The sequence below is a fragment of the Notamacropus eugenii genome, chromosome 4, assembly GCF_028372415.1.
Source record: "Notamacropus eugenii isolate mMacEug1 chromosome 4, mMacEug1.pri_v2, whole genome shotgun sequence".
Lineage (NCBI taxonomy): Eukaryota > Metazoa > Chordata > Mammalia > Diprotodontia > Macropodidae > Notamacropus > Notamacropus eugenii.
In genome coordinates this window covers 61,292,865-61,317,564 of record NC_092875.1, presented here as the reverse complement: position 1 = coordinate 61,317,564, position 24,700 = coordinate 61,292,865, and the positions used below count along the sequence as shown (strand labels likewise).

At 51.6% G+C, this 24,700-nt stretch overlaps 2 protein-coding genes across 3 annotated transcripts in view; one reads left to right on the top strand and one right to left on the bottom strand.

Annotated features, from left to right (window-relative positions):
* Window positions 1-3,479, top strand: part of TMEM259 (transmembrane protein 259) — a 62,522-nt gene extending 59,043 nt beyond the window's left edge. For both annotated transcript variants that reach the window (XM_072601342.1, XM_072601343.1), the window contains exon 11: window positions 507-3,479. In XM_072601342.1, the coding sequence (XP_072457443.1) occupies window positions 507-1,328 (822 nt within the window). In that variant the 3' untranslated portion in view covers window positions 1,329-3,479. The remainder of the gene's footprint in view (window positions 1-506) is intronic.
* On the bottom strand, window positions 3,382-19,380 carry GRIN3B (glutamate ionotropic receptor NMDA type subunit 3B). The gene is made up of 9 exons (XM_072601344.1): window positions 18,865-19,380; window positions 14,293-14,864; window positions 11,970-13,044; window positions 11,401-11,546; window positions 11,174-11,289; window positions 9,880-10,031; window positions 5,683-5,847; window positions 5,168-5,259; window positions 3,382-4,900 (listed from the first exon to the last, which is right to left on the bottom strand). Exons 1-9 carry the CDS (start codon window positions 19,378-19,380, stop codon window positions 4,528-4,530), a joined length of 3,207 nt encoding a protein of 1,068 aa, XP_072457445.1. The 3' UTR covers window positions 3,382-4,527.
* Between the last annotated feature and the right edge of the window lie 5,320 nt (window positions 19,381-24,700).

Here is a 24,700-nt window from a genome sequence, read left to right as displayed (position 1 = left end):
AGTCTAATTGTGGCCCTGGGGCTTGCTCTGTGACTGTGGACAGCTCTGGACTTCTTTAAGCCTTCCTGGTGGTGTCATACTGCGCAGAGCGCCAGAGCTGGGGCCAGCAAGACCTGAGCTCAGCTCTCTGCCCCAGACCCTGGCCAACTGTGGGACCACTACCTTCCTCAGTTTTCTCATCTGTAAAATGGGGGTGCTATTGAATTCTGTCTCCCATTGTTGTTGTGAGATAATTGTAAAGCACTTCATAGGGCCTGGGTGGCTGTCTTCCCTTTGAAGAATTCCGATGAAGGGGAATTCACTTCTTTTGAAGGCAGTCCCAATGCACCTCTGCCGGTCTTGCTCATCATGTAGTTTTGTTTTGTGCTCATTGTGTACTTAAGAGGAGGCTTGTGGGCCAGAATTTCCAGTCTTCATTTCCTTTTCTCCCCGTCCAGTGACAGTCCCACATGATGTCATTTTGGGGGATAAGTCTGATTCTCTTCCTCCCCTCTGTTTGTTTACAGCATTCCATGATCTACTTTTTCCATCATTTTGAGTTGCCAGCCATCCTCCAGCAGATCCGCATCCAGGAGATGTTGTTGCAGAACCAGCAGATTGGCCAGGGCACCCAAACAGCCCTACAGGACAATCTCAACAATAATACTGCAGCTGCAGCTGTGGCCCCTGGGAGCCCCAGGCCCTCTCTACAGGATGGCAACAGTAGCCAGCCAGCCCCAGGGGAAGGGCCTGGACCCACCTCTGCCTCTGTAGGGGGTGAACTGAACTGGATGGCTGAGACAGCCACTATCTTTACGGACCCTTCGTTTCTCTCTGATCTGAGCGCCTCCCTCCTAGAGCAGAGAGCAGGACATGGAGCCCTGGCCAATGGAAGTCCACCCAGTGTTCCAGCTGCTACCACCTCCCCTGGCCTAGTTGCCCAAATCCGAGTTAGTGAGAGCCCTGGGGCCACCACTAGCTCCATCACCATTGAAGTGACATCAGCAACACTAGTCACTCCCCAGACAGAAGGTACAATCCCTGAGCCCCCTGCCCACACCACTGGCACCCCTGAGTCTCCTGCCTCCCCTCCTGCCCACACCACTGGCATCCCTGAGCCAGCTGCTCCCCTTGATGATCACACTAGGGCCAGTTCACTCTCACTTGGTGGCCAGGACATTGTCAGTGTCTCTGAGAGCAACGTCTCTGAGGTCCTTGCCCAAGGCCCCACCTCAGACAGGTGTATGAGTCCAGCTCTTCAGTCCACGCAGGAGAGCCAGCCCTGCTCCGAAGACAATGGTGCCCCCACAGCCGTGCTTTCAGAAGCAGAGTTTAGGAGCCCCTCGTGAGTACTTTTGCTGATCCTTGATAGGGCAGAGGGAATCTCTCTGTTCCTGTCAGACACTGGCTCTTTTTCTTCCCCAACCAGATTCAGATGAATTTTTAAAATTATTTTTAAACCCACCGAGTAAAGGCAGCTTCAGAGAAAGCAGCCCTCCAGAGGCACAGGCCTTTACTCACCAGGGGCAGTTGGTCCCAGCTCTGTGCCCCCCTGGGCTCCATGGGAAGGTGTGTAACCTGATCTCAACAGTCTCCAGAGCAGCTGGTTTCTTTGCCCAACTCCTGGCCTAAACCTGTGGGCTTCCCTGCACAACTGTCCTTGGGTTTCTTTTTACCCTCCAAACTATTCTTCCTTTCCTTGGCTGGGAGATGTACTCCTGCCTCCCCTTCCATATGCCAGGCCTCGTTGGAGCCCAGGATAGAACCTCCCCATCTCCTTGCTTTGTGCAAACACGTCCTAGTTTTTGGTGACTTCTACTCTTCTCCTCCCAGGGCATGAGGACTTTTTCATGAGAGAACCCTTTTTTTCCCCTTTGACTAGAGGAGACCTGGAAGAAGACCACTCTACTCAGCCTTTGTTTGGGGATTGTTTGAATGGGATTTTGTACACCACCGAGTAGTCAGCGTGTTCTCAATTCTCTGAGGCAGCAAGAGCTAGGGCCATGGTGTGGGAGTGGAGAAAGGCCAAGTTTGGGGAAAAGGCAGAAGGAAGCCACTCAGGTAGAGCCTAGTGGAGCCAAAGTCATGTGAGGCAGGGCACCGGGGTCCGAGGAGCACATTCACTGGCCTCGTATAGAGCAGTCAGGATGTCGGGAAGGAAGGGCCCAGCCCACACTTCTCCATGGTGAGGAGCACTTTCGCTAGCCGCTCTCACCCCTCACACTCCAGGTCTGCCCCCTTCTAAAGCCCCAGATGAAGAGAACCCCCAAGCCAGCAGTGATGGTGTTAGTTGAGAGTAGGTTTGGCTTGGGATGAGGTGCACATGGTAAACAGAAGGATGGAGCAGCAAATGGCCACAGCTGCTGACACCCAGCCTTCAGCTGCCACAGACAGGCAGGGCCACAGAAGCAAGAGGAGTGAGGCCTTCTGCAGGAAAGCTCACTGGCTTCTCCTCCCTGTCCATCCTCCCACAGGGGTTTCTGATTGGTGCTTGGAGCTCAGTGCCTAGGCTATGGCTTCCTCTCCCTGCCTCCTCCTAGCCAGAACCTGACTTTCCCACCGGCTCTTAGGGAGACGGTCTGTGAGAGAACCCTGGTAGTAGCGAGCTGGAGGTAGTGGCAGATCCAGTGTGAGCCTGAGATTCTGCCTGGTGGGAAGCAGCGTGGTACCCACATTTCTTAGTCCTCTTGGTTGGCTAAGGAGCAGCTACTGTGCTCACTGACTCAGGTGCTCCCGTATAGAGAGCTGTTGCTTACTGGCAGCTGGAAGTGGACAGTTGAGGGAAATGACTGTGCCCATTCTACTCTGAGAGGACTCCCTAGACCTGCCCGAGGGGGGAGGGGGAGAGAGAGAGAGAGAGAGAGAGAGTGTGTGTGTGTGTGTGTGTGTGTGTGTGTGTGTGTGTGTGTGTGTGTGTGTGTGTGTGTGTGTGTGTGTGTGTGTGTCCACGTACATGTGCAGAACTCTGGAGTGAGGAAGGGAAGAAGGCAGTCCCCAGATGTGTAACCATTGAGTGATACCCATAAGGAACATTGTTCATTTGAGGCAGGATTTGACTTTAGGTACCTCCACGTTTCCTGTTCCCCACTCTGTACCTATTTACAAAGCTGTACCTGGCTGTTTATAGGGGAAGTGTTTGGGTATCATGGTCCCAGGAAATCTGAGAATTCAGTGGGAAAGCTGATGGTCCTCCGACTCAGGAAATGGATTTGAACAATTTCTGGGTCCCAGCCCCCCACCAGTCAAAAGGAATGAAAGATTATAGGGAGTGGGAGGACAGTCCCTTGCCTAAACCCCTCTTGCTGCCATGAGCAGTCTAGGAAGTCTGACTGGCTCTGTCTGGGCTGTTGGGTGAGAGCTTTGGATGACGAGCCCGGAGGCTGAGTAAATCAACCAAATCACTTGATGAGGAATGAAGAATAAAAAATTCATTCCATCCTATTTAATTGTAATGTACAAAAAATGGTGTTTGTATATATAATAAATAGTCTATCTAACAATTGCTCTCTACATTGACTTCCTGCCCCCCACACCCCTGCCACTTGTTTCACTGAAACCAGAACAGAGCCCTTTCCCCAGGAAGAGTTAAAAGACCCTGCCAGTCTGGGCTTCTTCAGTACTTGGAACTGAGTCCTGATTTCATTGTCATGGGTACCCTCCCTGCATCTCATCCCACAGTTCTTCTTGGTCTCCAGTAGATGAGATGCCTTCCTCAGGGCAGCCCTGGAGCTGGTGAGGGCTGTAACTCTTCACTGGTGCTCTTTCTGGTTAGGCATGTTTTGGGTGACACTCTCTACATTTACTCATCATTGGCAGTTTGGTGCAGCCTACATCTGGCCTGATTCTGCTTCAGGCCCATGGGAAAGAAAGATAGATATCTGTATTTTCTTTCCAGGCCCCTATTTTAAGATATTTTTTAAATGATTAAATTCTTTGTCAGCTATAACTGAGGGATTATGGAATGTAGAGGCCCTAGACTGAGAAACTGCAGGGGCCACTTGGGCCAAGGAGCTGACACTGTAGTAGAACTGAAGGAGAGATTGGGATCCATGCTTCATAATTAATGTGAAGCTCACAGGCATGCCAGGGGATGATGCACCTGTGCTGGGTACTCTCAGGCTGACCTGCCACAGCCAAGGGCCTATGAGGCTTTGTGGTCTAATCTGCCACCATCCTTGGCCAGGGTTGGCCTCAGATTCTCATTCTGGCCAGCTGACACTAAAGGTTGAGCCCAGCCTGACTTAGAAGTGGTCTCCATTTTGTGAAGGGGCCTGAGGATAGCAGCTGTTGTATGTCCGGAAGGAAGAGCCATAATATAGAGGGTCCCCAGAAGGGTGACAGGAAATTGGCCAGGAATGCCCAGAACAGCAAAGCAAAACAGGAGCTAGGGTGCCGCCACCACCACTTCTTGTCTGCTGGGCAGAGCTGGGTTCCCACCAGCTGTCTCCCAACATGCTCCAGGAAGGGTGGCTGCTTTTCCAGGTCCTGTCCTGAGTGTCAGCGCCAGGTAATGGGAAGGCCATAGGAGTGGTGGGCAGTCAGACACGGTTACCTGTCTTCACTGAGCTGGGGGGGTGGCGGGAGCCGGCTGCGAGGGGCCAGGTCCCTCTCGAGCAAGAGTACCAGCTCACTCTTCCTGAGCAGGGCAGCCCGTAACTGATCCCGCATGCCTTCGATTCTCTGCTCCAGGACCTTCAGCTCACTCTGGGTGGTGGGAGAAGTGGTGGCAGCAGCAGCTACCAGGGGAGGGCACTGGGGAAGGCCTTCCGGCTGCACTGCCAGTTGCCGCTGCGTCGGGCGCCCGTTGGTTAGCTGAAGATCAGGGCCCTTGACCTCTGGCTCCTGAAATCGGACCCTGCGCTCACCTTTCACAGCCTTCCTAGGACTGTTCCTGCTGCTCTGCTCACACTGGGAATCACAGCTGGAACAAGAGGAAGCATGTCACCACCCCCCAAAGATGTCCCTCCCCGGTCATGCTCCTGTCATGGAAGACAGCCTATTGTCTAGAGTTTCCTACTGTGAATCTTCACCCAACCTTTAAAATCTTAATGCAATGCTAACCCCAGAAAGCCTATCCTGGTGCTTTCATTCCTCAGACTAGGGGTTCCCTGAGGTCAAGCACCAAGTACCCGCATCCAGTTGGGGACTCCCCTGGTAGGGAGGAAGGCCATGCCTCCCAACAGCAAACCTTGGCTCTGGCTCTGGCTCCGGCTCCGTCTCTGGCTCTGGTTTCTGATTCTTCTGCTGGTCTAAGCCAGTATTCAGAGCCCGATGGATTTTCTACCAGCCCAAGCAAAAGAGACAGGGATAGGGGGAGTGAGCCAACATTCTTTCCCTTTCCCTGCTACCCCTGGAATTTCCCCCAATCCTGGTGTTTGGGTCACTAGAATGAGAGCAAAAGGATCAATTTGTTTTCTCCAGGTCCTTTAGTGGAGACAATGCAATAGGGCAGTCTTGGAATCGGGCTACCCAACTTCCTGTTGGACATGTGGAGCGCCCTTCTCCACAGGATTGTTGGGTAGAAAGCCCATGGAAGTGGGAGGGGACCTGGAATGATGACTTCGTAGCCTTGAGTGGACACTCCATATCCTCAGACTTGCATTCTGGGCATGCTCTTGGAGTGCGTCTCCCTGGCCTGTCCCCCTAGCCATACATGGCTCAAAGTAGCTCCATCTTCATGCCCAGGAAGCCAGACCCACTCACCTGGCTTGTGTGCAGCCAATATTGCAGCTTGGTGTGCTTGCGGATCCGAGGTAGGACCAGGCGGTAGAAGATGTGTTCACCCAGAGAGGTGAGGAGGGCACATCCAAGGCCCAGGCACAGCAGCACAAAGAGCCCCGAGAAGTGATAGATGCTCATCTGCAGAGTCTGAGGGAGGGGTGTGCCATGCATGTGTGTGTGTGCACATCCTCACACGTACAAAAAAATCTGCTTACTATTGGGATACTTTGTGTAGCACATGCATGTGTGTATACATGCATATACATGCATATACACACCACCCTGCACATATACTGTTCTTTTCCACCTCTAACCCGCTTTGGTGGAAGCAGGCAGTAGGAGCTACCGTGTATTGTATTGTGCATTGTGTATTAAGTTGTTCAAGATCCAAAAAGATCTCTGTAGAATTAAAGAACAAATCTAGTAAGACCGATAGGGAAGGGAACAAATTTATTAAAATAAGTACCTACTATTTATCATACACCATGCTAAGTATTTTACAAATACCTCATATTATCCTCACAACGATCCTAGGAAGTAAATGCTATTATTCTCCCTATTTTACAGTTGGGGAAACTGTAAAAGGCATACAGGTTAAGTGACATACCCAGGATCACATAGCTAGTATCTGAGGATGGATTTGAACTCAGGTTTTCCTGACTGTAGGCCCAGCACATTATCCACTATACTATGCCATAGGGCAAACATGAAAAGTTCAACAGTTTCAGAAAAACCACGCAATTTATAGAGTGGGGGAAATATGACTAGATAACAGTTGGTGTGAAAAAGATCTGGAGATCTTAATGAAATGCAAGCCCTCTTAGTCCTCAGTGTATATGCTAGCCAAAAAAAAAAAAAAAAATCTAATGTGATCTTAAAGCTGCCTTGAAAAGCACTGTGTCCATAACATTGTAGGGAAAGCTTGGTAGGGAAGTGGATAGAGTGCCAAGCCTGGAGTCAGGAGGACTCATCTTGAGTTCAAATCTGACCTCAGACATCTACTAACTGTGTGACCCTGGGCCAGTCACTTAACCCTTTTTGCCTCAGTTTCCACATCTGTAAAATGAGCTGGAGAAGGAAATGGAAAACCACTCCAGGATCTTTGCCAAATGGAGTCAGCCAGACATAACTGAAAAATGACTGAACAGTAACAACAAATCAGGACAGGGCAGGTATCAGTCCCTCTGTACTCTGTCCTAGTCAAGCCATCTGGGCTATTGAGTTCAGATCCAGGCACCACATATTCAGGAAGATAAAAAGCTAAAAGATGCCCAGTATGGTGATGGAACAGGACACAGTTCCACTGCTTTTAAGCCACCTGCGCTGTGCTAGGCACTGAAGGAGAAACTAGATGTTTACTGTGAGCTGCCAAAGGGTAGAGACTGGGTTTGCCTTTCTCCATATCCCCAGCCCAGCCCAGTGCCTGATGCCTAATAGGCTCTTTAATAAATGCTTGCTGACTTGGGGAGAGGAGGAGTCCTAGGGATCTGGCAGCTGTAAAATACTTAAAGGAAAGTCATGTGGAAGAGAGGAAGAACCTGCTTGGCTCCAGAGGCAGAATGAACTCCAATTGGGATCAAGTAAAAGGGCAGATTTCAGCCCTGTCTAAGAGAAATCTCAATAATTCGACATGAGAGCTCTCCAGAACCTTGATGGAGGATGAGTTCGTCATCGTTAGAGGGCTTCGGGGATTCTATACAGGGGATTCCCAGTTGGGTACAGGTTGGTCCAGATGCTGAGATCCATCCCTGGAGCCCTAAAATTCAGTGATTCGGGGCCACCTTGGTTCCCTAGGCTATGATTTTCCCATTCCCCCCCCCTCCCCAGGGAGGATGGAATTTGGGATAACTTTCCCCATCCCAGTTCTCCATTTTCTTATCAGAAGTGGGGTGGGCTGAGACTGCCTCAATGAGGTGGCTTTGAGCTATGCCATTCTAGAAAACCTCTCTGGGCTTCTCTGAAAAATGGGGGCAGTAATTTTCCCATGACCTCACAGTGACTACATAAAGTACTTTAAGACACTAGAGAAATGGATGGTTATTGAATAAGGAAGGGCAGACTCTCAGAATAGGGAAAGGGCTTCAGAACTGATCTGGTCTAACCTAAACCAGAATGCCCTCTCTGACTTCCATGACGGAGTCATCCAGCCTCTGCCTTCAAGGAAGGGGAATCTGAGTACCTTCTGGGACTCCCCCCCCAATTCCACTTAGGGGCAGCTCTAATCACTAGTAAGTCCTTCCTGACGTCGAGCCTACGTTTGCCTCCACACCTTTATCCTCTTGCCCCTTCTCTTGCAGACAGATAGACATCAAACCCTTCCTCCATACCTTTAAATGCCTAGAGACACCCCCCCCCCGATCATTCAACAAGTATTTATTAAATGCTTACTGTATGCCAGGCACTGAAAGGCAAAATGATGACTGTCCCTATCTCCCTCCCCCTCAACTAAACATTTATTTCTCCAAGCCAAATGTGCCCAGCACCTTCAACTAACCATTTGTGATGAGTTCTTGAGGCCTTTCACCATCCTGGCTGCCCTCTCAGGGTGTTCTCCAGCTTTTTTTATTTTTTAGATAAGCATTTATTAAGCACCTACTATGTGCCAGGTGGGGCAGTTAGGCTGTGCAGTGAATAAAGTACTTATTAGCTGTGTCACTTTGGGCAAGTCACTTAACTATTTGCCTCAGTTCCTCATCTGTAAAATGGGGACATGCTAAAGAAGGAAACAGTAAACCACCCCAGCATCTTTGCCAAGAAAACCCCATAGACAAAAGTCCATGGGGTCACCTAGAGTTGCACACAACTGAATAACTGAACAACAAGCCCAACACCATGCTGAGCACTTGACAAATACTTCATTGTGCTCTCACAACCACCCTGAGAGGTGGGTGCTGTTATTATCCTTATTTTACTTGGAAACTGAATCTGAGACAAATTAAATGCCTTGATTAAGGTTACATAGCCAGTAAGCATCTGGGGTTGGATTTGAACTCAGCTCTTCCTGACCACAGGCACAGCTTTCTATTCACTCCACCTAGTAGAATATAAGCTCCTTGAGGACAGGTATGTTTCATTCTTGTTTTTGTCACCCCAAGGGCTGGGAACAATGCTTTCTGTTTTTAACCAACCTTTGTTAGGTGCCCTCCAGTCTTGGACAAGGGTTCGTTCTTCCTATATTTTAAGTTGAAGCTTATGATAAGAATGAATTTAGTGGTAATGGAAAGGAGAAGAAGGAGGAGGAGGAAGAGGAGGAGGAGAAGGAGAAGGAGGAGGAGAAGGAAAAGGAGAAGGAGGAGGAGAAGAGAGGAGAAAAAGGAGGAGGAGGAGAAGGAGGAGGAGGAAGAAGAGAAGGAGGAGGAGAAGAAGAAGAAGAAGAAGAAGAAGAAGAAGAAGAAGAAGAAGAAGAAAGGGGGAGGAGGAGGAGGAGGAGGAGAAGAGAGGAGAAAAAGGAGGAGGAGAAGAAGGAGGAGGAGGAAGAAGAGAAGGAGGAGGAGAAGAAGGAGAAAAAGATGAGAAGAAGAAAGAGAAGGAGGAGGTGAAGAAGGAGAAGGAGAAAGAGAAAAAAGAGAAGAAGGAGAAAAAGAAGGAGAAAGAGGAGGAGAAAGAGAAAGAGGAGAAGGAGAAGAAGGAGGAGGAGGAGAAGGAGGAGAAGGAGAAGAAGGAGAAAGAGGAGAAGGAGGAGAAAGAGAAGAAGAAGAAGAAAGAGAAGAAATGGAAGGAGGAGAAGGAAGAGAAAGAGGAGGACAGAAAGGAGAAGAAGAAGGAGAAGAAAGAGAAGAAGTGGAAGGAGAAGAAGAAGGAAGAGAAAGAGGAGGAGGAGAAAGAGAAGGAGAAGAAGGAGAAGGAGAAGAAAGAAAAGAAGAAGGAGGAGAAGGAGAAGAAGAAGGAAGAGAAAGAGGAGGAGAAGGAAAAGGAGGAGGAAGGAAGAGGAGGAGGCAAGGAAGGAGGAGGAGGAGGTGAAGAAGGAGGAGAAGAAGAAAGAGGAGAAGGAGGAGAAGCAGAATGAGGAGAAGACAGAGGAGAAGAAGGAGAAGAAGGAGGAGAAGAAAGAGGACAAGAAGAAGAAGAAGAAGAAGAAGAAGAAGAAGAAGAAGAAGAAGAAGAAGAAAGGGGGAGGAGGAGGAGGAGGAAGATGAAGATGGAGATTGGGGCTCACCATATCGGGGAGTTTTCACTCACCTCTGTGACAGCAATGACCCTCTTGCCACAGGGCACCATTTTGTACCATTTGTCATGCAACAGATCGATGAACCCTGATGACTTGTAGCGACTGATAAACTCCGACAGATTGGAGGTGAGTGGTGAGTTCCGAGGCAGTCCGATCCCGTAGCCTGTAGACAGGACCCAGGACTCTTCCTCATTTCATTAAGGCAGGGAATTTAAATTCCTGGGCCACGTTTACTTCCCAGGTCCTCCTGGTGCTTAAGACTTAAGGGGAAAGGGGGATAGCTAGAAGTCCCAAGGAGAGGAAGGGGGCTGCCCTTAAGCCTTTCACTTTACCATAGTACAAGGGTCCTGCCTCAACTCCATGTCTCTCTATCCTTCTTTCAATCTTTCCTATACAAGTGGCCACAATCATCTCTGGTTACACCCAACCTTGGTTTACAAACCATCTCTAGTAGTCACTGCCCACTAGACAAAGTCCAAACTCTTCAGCCTGGTGTTTGAAGCTCCATTTTCAAATATCCTCCATCCTTCCCTCAAGCTGCTCTCCAAACACATTCTTCCCCTAAAGTAGATCGTGTGTGGTTCCCTGAATGTGTTTTTTCAGATTTCTGCCTCTGTAACTTTGCTCAGTGTTCCCTCCTGGAATGTTCTCCTTATCCCCCTTCAGCCTAGCAAGATCTTCACTCTTTCAAAGACAAGCCCAAGTCCCATCTTCTTCAAGAAGCCCCCTAACTGCCTCAGCCCACAGGAATCTCTCTCTCCTGAATTCCTATAGCCTTGAATGTCTGTTCCAGCTTTGATATGCTGTGGCTACATGCCCAGGTCCCACCATGCTCTGACACTGTTCTAAGGGCCCTCCCACCTCTGACATCCTGAGTTCTAAGGACCTACCCAACTCTGACATCCTGGGCTCTAAGGACCCACCCAACTCTGACATCCTGGGTTCTAAGGACCCACCCAACTCTGACATCCTGGGCTCTAAGAACCCACCCAACTCTGACATCCTGGGTTCTAAGGACTCACCCAACTCTGGCATCCTGGGTTCTAAGAGCCCTCCCCACCTCTGAAACTCTGATATCAATCATCGAAGTTAGGGAATTGAACAATGGGGCACAGTAACCATCTCCCCAGAGTTTGATCCCTTGTGCACCAGCTCCCACTGCCATCAGTGATCATCACTGCCACTGCTGCCTACTCCGCCCTGGCCAGAGGCAGGGTCCAAGGGGCCTGTCACAAGGCCCTGCCAGCCAGGCTTCCCAAGCCATGCCCCTGCCCTTTTCCTGAGGGAGGGGAGAAGGGCACTCACCTTCGATGGCAAACGGCTTCCCCACAGTCAGCAGTTTGCAGTCAGCATCAATGGAGACCTCATAGTCCAGCAGAGACTTGTCCATGATGAAGGCATTGAGTTTTGGAGGGTCTGTCCTGGGCCAGGAGGAGATGGCCAGTCACGGGCAGGGACCGCAGCTCATACTAGGCCAGGTCTCCCAGCGGGTCCAGCCCCCTGCTCCCCACACCCCTCCAACCCGCCCTCACGTGAGCATGGTGACCCCATCTGGCGTGGTGGGCACGTTATGCCTTCGCATGTACTCAGCCATCTCTGGGAAGCTTTTCTTAATGTAGGCTTCTGCACTGCTCTCCCACACGGTGCCGAAGCGAAAGCCTTGGGAGGGGTGGTGAAGCTGGGGAGGGTTGGGAGGGGGACGGACAGTAAGGCACCTGACCCTTCCCCTTCTGTAGTCACAGCTGGGGACACAGTAGGGACCCTTCTGCCAACAGACATCACATCCAGATCTAACCAGTGCCTCAAGCCCAGGGCAGAACACAGCACCTGGGAGGTTCTGGCAGCCTGTGGGCACCACTAGACTTGGGATGTAGCCCTACAACCAGGATGCTGCTACATCTGGAAAGCTGCCACTTCCAGGGACCAACTATACCTCCAAGTTAGTCACAGGTTAGAGGGAAAGGAGGGGGTAATGCTCCATCTCAGTTGGAGCCATCTCTTAAGTATCCCCCAAAGCTAGAGAATTTATGCTAAAGCAGCAGCACCCCCTCCCACTCCCTCCACCTCCTCCTCGCCTTCTGCCCACCCTGCCCTGGGTCACCTTGGGATCATGGATTCCCGACAGCTCCTCAAAGGTCTTCTCTCCCACCATGACCGCGGCCAAGTTGGCTGTGTAGCTTGAGAGGACAAGGAGGCCAAAGATGGCCCAGAGGTTCATGAGTAAGCGCCCCGTGGGACACTTGGGTGTCTTGCTGGAGACCGTGCGGCCAAAGAGGATGGCGTAGCAGAGGTTGAGGGCAGAGGAGTAGGAGAAGACCTTGAGCCGATTGCGCCCATGGGGCGTCATGCCATAGGGGCTTCGCCACTCATACAGGGTGAGGAAGAGTGCGGTCAGGTGCAGGGCCACAAAGACGCCCACCCACATGGTCCAGTGCAGGGGCCACATGAAGGCCCCGATGGGGGAGGCCGTGTCTCGAGTCCGTACCAGGATGCCCAGGCTGGTGGAGAAGAAGGGACTGGTGAAGTCAATGACCTGGCTGCGTGCCGAGTTGATGCTAAAGCTGGTGACGGCCATGTGGGCAGTGCCTGCGAGGAGGTCACCCACAAGGCCAGTCCAGCGCCCATCACGCCAGGCCCCGTACTTGCCATCCCCCACAATGTACAGCTCAAAAGTGAAGGGTAAGTCCTCGGCCAGCCGCTCCAGCAGGTCGATACAGTACCCATAGCAGCATTTGCGCAGGTCATGAGGCACAGAGCTGTTGCCTGGCTCATCCAGTGCGGCGAAAAGCTCCCCCAGCACAGCTGAGTCATTGGTGCCTGGGTCCAGGCATAGCTGGCCAGCAGGGCAGTGCCCATCTTCATCCACTTCCCGGGTGAATACAAAGGGATGTTCCACCAGGGTAACCACCCGCAGCTTCTGCTGCCCAACTTCATTCTCTAGCAGAGAGGACTGAGGGGACACCCGCCCTCCCAGTCCCCCTGCCCCTGGCCACACCCCACTTGCTGCTGGTTCCAGCCTCCCATCCTGCCAGTGGCCCACAGTCACCCAGGCTGGGGCACCTAGGGGGTCCCGCAGGAGGCTCCACACCTGGTAGTGGCGCTGGATGTGGACCTGGGAGGTGCCCGTCACCCACATGTGGCCCATCCGACCGTGGAAGGAAGCATTGGCTAGAAATCTGTGGATGAAGTGGGAAAAGGAATGGTTACGACTTGGGCTGAGAATAGGGTTAGGATGCTCAGTCCAGCCTCTGCCCTCACAAAGGGCCACCATTCCTCATAGGTCCTACAAAGCAGGGTGTTGTAGTAGAAAGAGCCTGGAACCTCCTAGATTTAGGAAATCTGGGCATCCATCTCAGCTGTAGATGTGTGCCAGCTGCCTGGCCTTCCAGTCCCCTCATGGGACTGAGTCCCCTCAGGTTTAGTGAGAGGACCACAGATTCCAGAGGGAAGGGACCTCCCTGAGGCCATTAGTTCAGCCCCTTCACATTCCACATGAGGAAACGGGAGCCCAGGGAAGGGAAATGACTTTTGGCCAGGGTCCCCCACGCAGGAAGTGTCAGAGGCAGTCTTCGAATCCAGGTTCTGACACCACAGCCTGGGCTCTTTTGAGCGAAGGAGGCAGCCAAACCATGATTCACAATTTCATGGCAAGTTTCGTAAGAAAGATCGTTGGGGTCACCTCACCCTCCCACCACCCCATTTTCACAGATTTGTAGAATCTCAGAGCTGAGAGGACCCTCAGAGGCCATGAAGTCTAACTGGCATCTGAGAAGGAATCTTACAATATCCTAACAACTGCTTGTCCAGGCTCCGCTAGAAGACCTCCGTGGAGGAGCAGCCTACCACCTCCAGAGGGCACCCATTCCCCTTTGGGACAGCTCTCACTCTTACGGAGTTTCTAAAGTCAAGTCAAATCTAAATCTGTCTCTTTGCAATGCTCCCCCACCCCCACTGCTCCCATTTCTGCCCCCTGGGACCAATGGGCAAATCTAGGTCAAAGCCTGCTCCCCAAGACGGCCTTTCATGTACTTGATGTCCCCGGCCTCTCAGCCTGCCCCGTCTTTTGGAAGCAAAGCATCCCTAGTTGCTTCAACCAACGATGGTTTCCAGGCCTCTCAACAGCCTCCCTCTCACCACAGCCCACACGCAGCATCGTTACCAAGTAAGTATGGCACTTCCTGTGGGACCTGCTAGGTGCCTGCCTAGATGATGGTGGAATTTATCATGCTGCAATTTATCACCATTCTTCCTAAAATTTGGATCCAAGACTTGAATGCAATACTCCAGGTGGGGGTCTGACCAGGGCCTCAACCCCTCTAAGACCTGGGCACAGAATGCTTCTCTTTACAGATCCATAATACAATGTGCTCCCTTTCTATGACCAAGGATCCTGAGAGGGCATTTGGGAAGCAAGGGATACTCACCCAGCGAGGCGCTGGCCCCAGGACTCAGGCCTTGCCAATCGGGGGCTATTACAGCTGACTGCTGAGGGTGAGAGGGCCCGGTCAGGGTGGGCATGGACAGCCCTGCCTAGCGCCTGCACCACCAGCCCTGTGGCATCCTGGGTGAGATCCTCCAGGGGAGGCTGGCTCTCCCCACCAAAGGCCAGTACTCCTGGGGGCAGGCCCTGGGTGGGCAATTCCGTGGCCTCCAGTGGGGTGCCCAGGAGCCAGCGCGGCCCAGGGGGGGCAGCAGCCAGCACCTGGAGGGCACGGTTGGCATCACAGCCAAACAGGACAGCAGCTGTGACAGGTGGAGGCTCCCCAGCCAGCGCCTCTAGGCGTGTCAGGCCTCCAGGCAGTCGGCTCAACTCCAGGGTCATTCGTGGGGCCAGCCCTGTGCGCTGGGTCCAGAAGTCCAAGAAGCTGCCGGGATCACGGATGCGGCACAGTACCAGGGCGATGTCCTTCCAGGCATGGGCCCGAAGCACAGAGAAGAGCACATCCACCAGTGTCTCCACGGGGCTGGCCCAATCCAGCTGCAGGTGGAATGGATTCTGGGGGATAGGGAAGGGAGGAGACACAGAACCTGCCTTCTGGTCCCAGCCCTGCCATTGACTTGATGGGAGGACGAGGAAGGAAGGCTGGGGAAATGGCCCCCCAGGACTCCCCCCAGGGATGCTCGCCTGTATGGCAGCAGGAATATCCTTCCTTTCTGGGCCTTACTTTCTCTCCGTAAAATGAGGGATGTAGATTGTCACTAAAGCTTCTCTTACCAGTTCTGTCATTCTCTGTTGACAAAATAGCAGCCTCTGTGGAGCATCTAACCCAACCCGTACCTGAACAAGAATCAGCCTCTGCTTTGAGACCTCCACTGACAGGAAGCTCACTACCAATATTCTAGTTTCCAAAACTGCTGAGAAGTTTTTCCTGACCTCTAAACCAAACCTGTCTCTCTGCCACCTGCCACCCATGGATCTCTGTCCTCCCCTGCCCCCAGTGCCTAGAGGCACTGGCTGAGGATCCTCCCCTTCCCAATATAGTTTTTTGGGGGTAGATACACCCACAGATACATAAGTCACCAAGATTAATGTGATGGGAGCAGAGGCTGATGGAAACCAAATGCTCCAAGATGTTAGAGAAGGGAGGGATTATCTTCAATCAGGAGGGTCAGAGTGGACCTCATGGAAGAGGTGATGCTGAGGTGGACCTTTAAGGAAAGGGAGGATATTAATAGGCAGAGAAGGGGGGGCACATGGGTATGACTCCTCCAGATGCCCAGACCCAAGAGAAGGCAGGATAAGAATGAGACACTTGAGAGGGCCCTGTAAAGCTGAGACCTAGAGAGTAAGAAGGAAGCAGAAGGGAGGAGAGGAGAAAGTAGGGGTGAAGCTGGGGTATGGGGGCATTGAATGTAAGTATTTGCACTCTAGGAGCTAGAAATCAGGGACCACTGGAGTCTACCGAGCAGAGGAGCAGCATGGTTGAACTTGGGTAAGATTATTTTGGAACTTGTGTGGAGGAGACACGGTTGCTATCTTCAGTCTTGGAGAAGGAAGAGATTGGAAATATGGAGACCAATGGGGAGTGGGGGGCGGACGTTGGTAATAATACAGGGAGGAGGTTTTAAAAAACAAACAAACCCTGAGATAGGACTGCAGGGTGGTGTCCAGGGAAGTAGAGGAAGGGACTGGATCCAAGAGAGTATGAAAGAGAATAGTCAAAGGGAACTCAGGGTTTAGCCTGGGGGCTGAGAAAATGGTGGGACTCTAACCTTGGTCAAGCATTCTGGTTAAACCCTTATCATGGCTTACCTGGACTACTATGGCAGCCTCCATATCCATGCACCTGGAGGGCAAGTCTGACCACATGACTCCCCTGCTCCAGAAGCTCCAGTGGCCCCCATCTGGTGTTGACAACTCTCTAGAATCTGGTAGCGCCAGCCTACCTTCTTCCATCCTGATTTTCTATTTCTCTCCATTTTATTATACTCTACTTTATTCTGGAGTCATTTTTCAATTCAGTCTGACTCTTCATGACTCCTTTTGGGGTTTTCATGGCAAAGACACTGAACTGATTTTCCATTTCCTTCTCCAACCCATTTTACAAATGAGGAAATGGAGGCAACCAGGGTGAAGTGACTTGCCCAGGGTCACACAAGTGACTCCGGCTGGATTTGAACTCAGGAACCTTCCAGATCCCAAACCCACCACCCTATCCACTATGGCGCCCCCTAGCTGCCTTTTTATAGTCTACATTCCAGTCAAGCTGATAATTGCTATTTCTCAATATACAATATTCCTTTTCTCATTGCCTTTGTGGGAGCTGTCATTAATTGGGCTCCTTGCCTCAAGCCGTGCTCACAGCAAAGTAATTTCCCCTAAATATGGGTCACTTTCCTGCTCAATAGACTCCAATGGATCCCTACTGCCTCTAGAACCAAATGCAAACGTTTTTCTTGACCTTTTAGAGTATTTCTTAATCTAGACTCAATCTACCTTTCAGGTTTCCCTTCCCTACATCCAGCCTTCCCTGTATTAGCAACCTGGAGCGTTCGATCTCTCTTCCTGGGTCTGGCCCTCTCTCCTCACCTCCGCCTCCTAGAATCCCTTTCAAGACTCAGCTCCAACACTGCCTCCAGGAAGCCTTTCTTGATTCCCCTAACTACCTTGTATTTACAATCTACAGGGTGTGTCCTCCCCACCCTCCACCCCAGGTAAGCTCCTCAAGGGCAAAGCCCCCATCCTCAGCTCCTAGAATATAAGGTGTTTAGTAAATACCCCTTCTTTTGTCATCCAACGTTGTTGAATCACTAAGACCCGAGCTCAGGGTGCCATTTGGAGCTGTGTCTGGCAGAGGGCGACAGAGAACAGGACTCTGAGACCCCACGGAGGAATCCCCACTGAGTTAAGAAGGTGGGATCCAAGGACAGAATGTCAGGGTATCCCCCTGGTGGCTCCCAGTACCAGTGCCTTGTTTCATGGGGGTCTAGGTAGATCCTGCAGCTATCTCCCCCTTATCACCCATCACCAGTCAGCCTGAGATCAGGGCTTTTCCCTGCCCAAAGCTTCCAGGCTCCCCAAGGTCCTAGCACTCCATCCCACTACCCAAGCCTGATCCACCAGAGAGGTCTCTCCCCCTTCTCCATTTTTCCTCCCAGCCCCTGACCCTGCCATCACCCTCTGGGGACCCCCAGAACTTCTGCCTCCTTCCCTAGGTCTCAGTGACTCCTCTCCTCCCCCCGCCCCCCCCCCACCCCCACCCCCCCCCCCCACCCCCCCCCCCCCCCCCCCCCCCGCCTTAGCAGAGTCTTCCAGGGTTGGAATATCCCTGAGATTTTCCTCATCTCTAGCCCTACCTTTTCCCCTTGCCTCAGGGCACTCCCCTCAAGTCTGGGACTCCCAGAAGCCCCTCTCTCCCTCCTATCTCACCTCTTTCATCTTGCCCCTAGCAGTCCCACCCAGAAGGAGGGAGGGACCCCGGGGAAGCCTGTGGCGACACTGGGGGCTCCGAAGGTGGAGCTGGAGGTGAAGGCTTGGGGGGCGGGGGCTGGGGCCTTCAAAGAGGAGGGTCCAATTGATCCTCCAGGGTGGGGCAGGCCTGGAATGATCAGGGGAAACCAGACTAGAGAGTGAGGCAAATCCTGAGGCTACCCCAGAGGTTGTGAAAGGGGTTGGGGGGCGGTATTCCAGAGATGAAGAAGGCTTGAGGAGCCGGTGAATGGGAGTTGCTGGATCCGAAAGGAAGAAGGTACGCACCAGGGGTACCCAAGAGATTCAGAGATGCAGACCTTGGGAGTGTCAAGGTGGAGATGTGGGTCGTGGTCTGGGCAATTCTGGGTCGTGGGGACCAGAGAGGCAAGACTGGGAGGCCTTTAGAGGGCACAGATAGGGGAGCTTAGAGTTTGAGAAGAGGATGATGTATTGGGAATTCCTCAGTGAAAGTGGTAAGGGATAAGGGGGAGTATAATCTTCAGGGGTTCCCCAGGGTGGGGATAGGGAAATGAGCAGGTGCTAGATGCAATATTGGGAAAGAAGACTCCCGGAGACAGGGAGGAGGGGCTGGGTGTCCTGGAAATGAGGTGCAGTCCAGGAGAGCTCCCTGAGGACCGCGATGGGAAGCAACGGGGGTGCAATCTGGGGGGTTCCCCGAGTCAAGTTTGGGAGACTGGGAGTACCGGGAAAGAGGGACTTCCTGAGTACAGGGATAGGCGAAGCGGGGTGCAATCTGGGGGCTCTCCGAGTCAAGGCTGGGAGTCCCCGGAAGGTGGTGCAGTCCGGGAGGTCTCCTTGAGAACGGAGATGGGGGCGGGGGGCAATGAGTTGCAGCCTGGGGGTCTCCCTGAGGCAAAGCTGGGACTCTAGAAGTGTCTGTAAGATGGTGCAGTGCTGGAGAGCTCTTGGGGCAGAGCTGGGGAACAGTGGGGTGCAGTCCAGGGGGCCTTCTATGGACAGGGGAGGTAGGGGTAGGGGGGAGTGTGGGAGTCCGTGCGGGGCGGGGGGAGCTGGCGGGCTCCGTCAGGAGATGAGAGGCAGCGGCCGGGGGTGGGGGCAGTACCGGCGTGGCAGGCGGCAGGCGCGCGTCCAGCTGTAACAGGCTCAGCACGGGGGTCTCCAGACTGGCGGCCAGGAAGTGAAGCTGAAGCAGCTCGGGCCGGGACTCGGGGAAGGCCAACAGTGCGGCCAGCCCGGGCCGGGCCAGCAGGCGGCACAGCCAGGCGGCCAGCGAGGCGGGGTCCCGGGAGGGCGGTGCGGGGGCTTCCAGCTCCAGCTCCAGCTGCGGCCCCAGCCCCAGCCCCAGCTCCGGCCCCGGCTCCGGCCCCAGCCCCAATCCCAGCCCCAGCTCCGGCCCCGGCTCCGGCCCCCATGCGCCCTCCGAGACAGCCCGGGCTAGGGCGCGCCGCAAGCGGCGCTGCAGGGCCGCCGCCCGGGGCAGGAGGGCGCCCAGGCGCAGCGGCCCCCCGAGCTGCGCGCCCCGGGGACAGGGCTGCGGGTGCCCCAAACCCGGCCCCGGCCCCAGGCCCAGCCCCAGCCACAGCCACAGGCAGAGGCGCAGCGCGGCCACAAACTCCATGGGAAACTTCGGGGCTACGAGAGCGCCCCACGAGAGAGGGGAAGAAAGCACCGGCAGGGCGGGAGGTGTGCGGGCGGGGCCAGAGCCGGCATCCACACCCACGTGTTCCCCGGTCCCGCCCTCCAGGACCGGCCAGATCACCCCCAACCATCGCCTCCCAGTCGGGTCCTTCGCGCGTTCCAGGTCCGCGCTCCCCAAGCAGAATCCCATGATCTCCGCGCGGAACCGAGGACCCATGGGCTCCTGGCCCTCCTCATCCCCATCCCTATCCCCTCCCCAACACCCCCAACAAGTGGCCGTCCGGCCTCTTCTCAATGGCCGGCTAAGGCGGACCCCTCCCTCCTCCGGCAGGCTGCTCTCTGATCTTGAGGAAGCTTTTACATAAAACAGCCCGTCTGCCCACCTGTTACTGCCACCCACAGCTCCCACTTCTGCCCTCTGGGGTCAAACGTAACAAGTCTAATTCAGCAAATAGTAACTAAGCTTCTACCGTGTGGATACGTGGGCAAAAAGGACAAAAGACCCTTCCCAATCGGCTACCCTCACCCCCTAAGGAGGTCTCCTTGAGGGCAACGGGGAATGGCACCTTGGGGAGGAAGGCTTGCCCCAGGGCCCTCCTGGCTCCCCTTTTCCCCCTCCCGCCCCACCTCCCCTATTTTCCCCAGTAGTCCCACCTGTGAGGGGCCAGGGACGGGGGTTCCAAAAGCGGCGCTGGAGTGGGGGGGGGTGCTCAGGGAATTCAGAAATAGCCCTCCCCAGGAGAAGGTTGATGAATTGCTTATCCTTAGGACCTCTCTTCAGGTGTCTGGATTCAGGTCTGGTCAAGAATATTCACGAAGCATCCACCATGTGCCAGCCACTGTGCCTAGGGAATGCCAACCTAGCAGTGAAAAGTGGTCCCCAGTCTCAAAAAGGGCATTCTATTTGGAAGGACCCAATTGTAGAGAGATTGTAAGTAGGATTTCAGTGGTGCATGGGGGTGGAATCTGTGACCTCAAGACCCTCAAGACCCAAGGCCTCCTTAGCCCTCTAGGTCCTCAAGTGTAGCCCTTTGACTGAATCCAAACTTCACAAAACAAATTTCCTTCATAAAAGGATTTGTCCTGTAAAATTTGGACAGCCAAAAGGCTGCACCCGAGGACCTAGAAGGCCACACGTGGCTTCGAGGCCACAGGTTCCCTACCTCTGGTAGAGAACTCCCAGGTGAGGAAATTACCTCTACCAAGGCAGGGGCCTCTTCTCTGCAATGTGTAGTGTAAGGAAGCTGCCTGGAGCACTGGCGAGGTAAAGTGTGTCGAGTGGCTCACACAGCCAGTTTGTGTCAGAGCAAGATCTTGAAGCCAGGTTCACTACTTATAGATAGGTAAGTACAGATAAAAACATACAGTATACAGTTAAATAAATATAAGATAATTTGAGGAAACCAGACTACTAACAATTCAAGGGATTAGGGAAGGTTTGTGGTAGAAAGTGGCATCTGACCTGAGGACTGACAAAAGCTAAGGATTCTACTTGGCATAGAATAAGGAGTGCATTCCAGGCCTGGGGCTCTTTTCAGGCAAATGCATTGAGGTAGGAGGTGGAATGTTGAGTTCTGGGTTCTGAGAACAGCTCCAGCTCACCTTCTTCGGTTGGAGAGCCCCATTATGAAGGGGTGGAGGCTCTATAATGTGGATGGCCCTGGCAGGCTAAGCTTCATTCCCCTCCTGACTGTGCTTTTGACTCTACAGACTTCACCCAAGTGCCCCTGTGCCCACACCTTCCTCTCCTCTTCCACCCGGATTTTCAGCTCCCCTCTCTGTGCACTACCTTACCCCTCCTTCCCAGAGGAAGACTGAGAATCACATGAGCTCACCTCCTCTCTTCCTCTGTGCTCTGCATCATCAATTTCTCTCTCTTCTGCTCTTCAGATCACAAAAAAAAAAAAAAATAAGGATTAAAAAAAAAAAGAAAAATAAGAAAAAGGGATTCCTGACTATTCATTAAGACTAATTTCTCTTCTTGCACCCTTGATCCCATTTGCTTCCAACCCTTCTAGGACCCTCCTCCAGCTCTCATTTCCTCTCTCTCCCATGCATCTTTATATAGAGACATAGAGACAGACAGACAGATAGATAGATAGATAGATAGATAGACAGACAGACAGACAGATAGATAGATAGATAGATATAGATAGATAGATGATAGATAGATAATTCTGAACTTACCCAAAGTGTTTCCATATACAAAGTGTTCCTGTATTACACAGGAAAAGATGATCGATTGATTGTGCATAAACCAGCAAATCTCTGTTGCTGGTAGTTTGTTTTTCTTAAGTATATAATAAATTTAATATGTGACTTTGTGTATTTTTGAAAATGTTTCAACAGCCCTCCTTTTTTTTCTTTTTCTTATTTTTTTTGGCAACTCTATTACTAGCCTCCCTCCCACTTCATCCCTCCAAATTTAAAAAAAAAAAAAAGGAAAGGAAATACAAAATCCTTTAAACAATAAGTTGTCAAATAAAACAAATTCCCACATTGGCAGTATTCAAAAAAATGTTGTCTCAGCCGCTTGAGTCGATCACATCTCTATCGGAAGGTGGGTAGCTTGCTTGTGCATCATCATCGTTTGTATAGCATTTTAAGGTTGGCAGAGTGCCTAGCACATATCTCATATTATCCTCACAACAATCCTGGGAGGTAAGTGCTACTCTTAGCCCCATTTTCCAGAGGAGGAAAGTGAAGCAAACAGAAGTTAAGTGACTGGCCTAGGGTCATCACATAGCTAGTAATTGTCTGGGGCTGGATTTGAACTCAGATCTTCATGACTGCAACAGTAGGCTCTTAGTAAATGCTTATTAATAAGTTGCGTGCTGTTTTCTCTAATTTCCTCACCATCCTGTCCTGGCCATTCTCCTTTGGAAGCAGCCAGAAGACTTGACTTGGGATCCAAAGACCTTTCTTTGAATGCCAGTTCTAAGAAGCAAAATCAACTTCCCTCTCAGGGACTTAGTTTATTCGTCTATTAAATGAGTGTCTCTCAGGTCCTCTCAAACTTTAAGTCTGTTTGTTGAATATGGCCAATGTGGGAATTTGTTCTACTTGACGACTAATTTGCTAAAAGGACTTTGCATTTCCTTTCCTTTTTTTCTTTTTTTTTAATTTTTGGGAGGAAGGTTGGATACTCTACAGCTTCTCCTTCCTAAACCGTGGTACCCCAGAATTCTAGATGTGGTCTGACCAAGGCAGAGGATGATGGGACTAGAATTCTGCAAATGTTATCTAGATGATGTGGTGAATAGAGCTTTGGACTTGAGATCCTGAAGACTCGTCTTCCCAAGTTCAAATCCAGCCTCAGACACTTACTAGCTGTGTGATCCTGGGCACGTAACTTACCTTTGTTTACCTCAATTTCCTCACCTGTAAAAATGAGCTGGAAAAGAAGGTGGCAAATGACTCCAGTATCTTTGCCAAGAAAACCTCAGATGGGGTCATGAAAAGTCAAACATGATTGAACAACAGATGCTATCTAAAATTATATTAAGCTTTTCAGCTGCCAGGTCATAATATTGATCCATTGTTTGTAGTACAATGTCAAAAAAGGCTGTCTACACTTGTTGTCTCTACTTTCTCACCCCACTCACCCACTAATCTATATTAATGACTAGCTCTGGACCCTACCAACTCGCTTGGAACTCTCCAAGCTTGCAAGTGATCTCTTAACTGGTGAGTTAAATGGCCTTTCCACAGTCCTCCCAGGTCTTTGGCCTCTTCAACTGTGTGAGATTTGGTTGGCCGTTCTTTCCTCCTGAATACTTCCTCTTCCCTTGGCTTCTGTGACACCACTTTTCTTGATTCTCCTCCATGACTGACTACTCCTTCTGACTTTCCCTTACTGGATCTTCATCTATGCCCTGCCTTTTGTGCATGGATGGGCCCTGCCCTTTGTATATGGGTGTACTCCAAAGCCCCATCCTCATTCCTGCTTTTCTTTACTCTCACAACAGATTCTACCTCTATCTCTTCTCAATTTCATTTGATTACATTCGGCCAGTGGTTTATAGGATCAGAAATTTAGAGTTAATGGTACTTCAGATGCCATCTCATCCATCCTTCTCATTTTACAGATGAAGAAACTGAGGCCCTGGGACCTTTATTGACTTGCCCAAGGTCACACAGATCGGTGGTGGCAAAGGTGGGATTTGAACTTGGGCTCTTTGGTTCTAAAACCCTACTCTGGTCTATGGAGAGTTTGGGGATCTTCATTCCATCATCCACTGGGCTGATTGTTCCTCTGAGCTTCAAATGCCATCCACAAATTTGGTAAGCATCGTTTTGTCCAAGTCATTAGTTAAAAAGTGTGAACATAAAAAGGCTGAGGTTTGAGCCCTGCAGCACTCTACTTTGGACTCTCCACCCCTCTGCTGACATTATGTAAGTCTGTGTGGTCCAGGGACTAAGCTGTTCAACTGTATTTTCATCCTGACATCAAAGAACTCATCAGAAGACTGAATTTACCTATAATAAATAGGCTGCTCTCTAAGATAGTGAGCTCCCCATCCTTGGAAGTGTTCAAACAGAGGCTGAATGACCCTCCTCCTGGACCACTATAGAGGGAATTCCTGCACCTTGGGAGTGAATCCGAGAAATTTTCTGAAGCAATCCAGCGTTTTAACTCAAAATTAGCATGCATTTATTTGCCTAAGATTTGCATGTCATTGATATGTCATAGAAGTCCCAGCCTCTCCCCCTTCCCCTTTTCTTTAGCACTCCTCCTCACTATCAATCCTGTCACCCCATCTGTTGACACAGTCAACATATCCACCAATACAACCATCTGTGGGACTTTCCCTTCTGGACCGCTGGCTCCTGGTTCATGGTGTGACTTCAGTTATGGGGAACTTGGCAGGACAAGGAAGTAGTCATGCTGCAGCTTCCAGTGCGGATGAGAGGAGGGGATAAAATATTAGGGCACCACACTTGAAAAAGTTCTGCCAAGAGGGACAAATCTAATGTCCATTAGTCTTGGTGCCCAGACTCTGCCCTCCGCCAGACTCAGAAATTACTTGGCCCTTGACTATAGTTGATAATGAATGACTAGGGATGGAGGAGTCCTGGGCAGGCGTGACTGTGGGAGGAGGAGAAGGCCCTCAGCTGAGTGGTACATACTCAGCAGACAGCAGTTATCAACTTTAACGACCCAAGAGGAGAAGGGACACTGCTTCCATAACCGATACTTTTTGCAGATAGTCATGTCTGGAACTGTGGTACTTTGTCACAAGCAAGTGCTCCCTTGTTCTCCCAATCAGCTAACAAGCCATCTGCGAGCCTCTATCTGA

Excerpts from the sequence above, each read along its gene's own strand:
- GRIN3B (XM_072601344.1), bottom strand. The coding sequence starts at position 19,380 with ATGGAGTTTGTGGCCGCGCTGCGCCTCTGCCTGTGGCTGTGGCTGGGG. Across the intron at positions 10,032-11,173 it reads GAAGCCGTTTGCCATCGAAG|GCTACGGGATCGGACTGCCT; the intron begins GTGAGTGCCCTT and ends TCCTGTCTACAG. Across the intron at positions 5,848-9,879 it reads GGGTCATTGCTGTCACAGAG|ACTCTGCAGATGAGCATCTA; the intron begins GTGAGTGAAAAC and ends CCCCTCCCTCAG.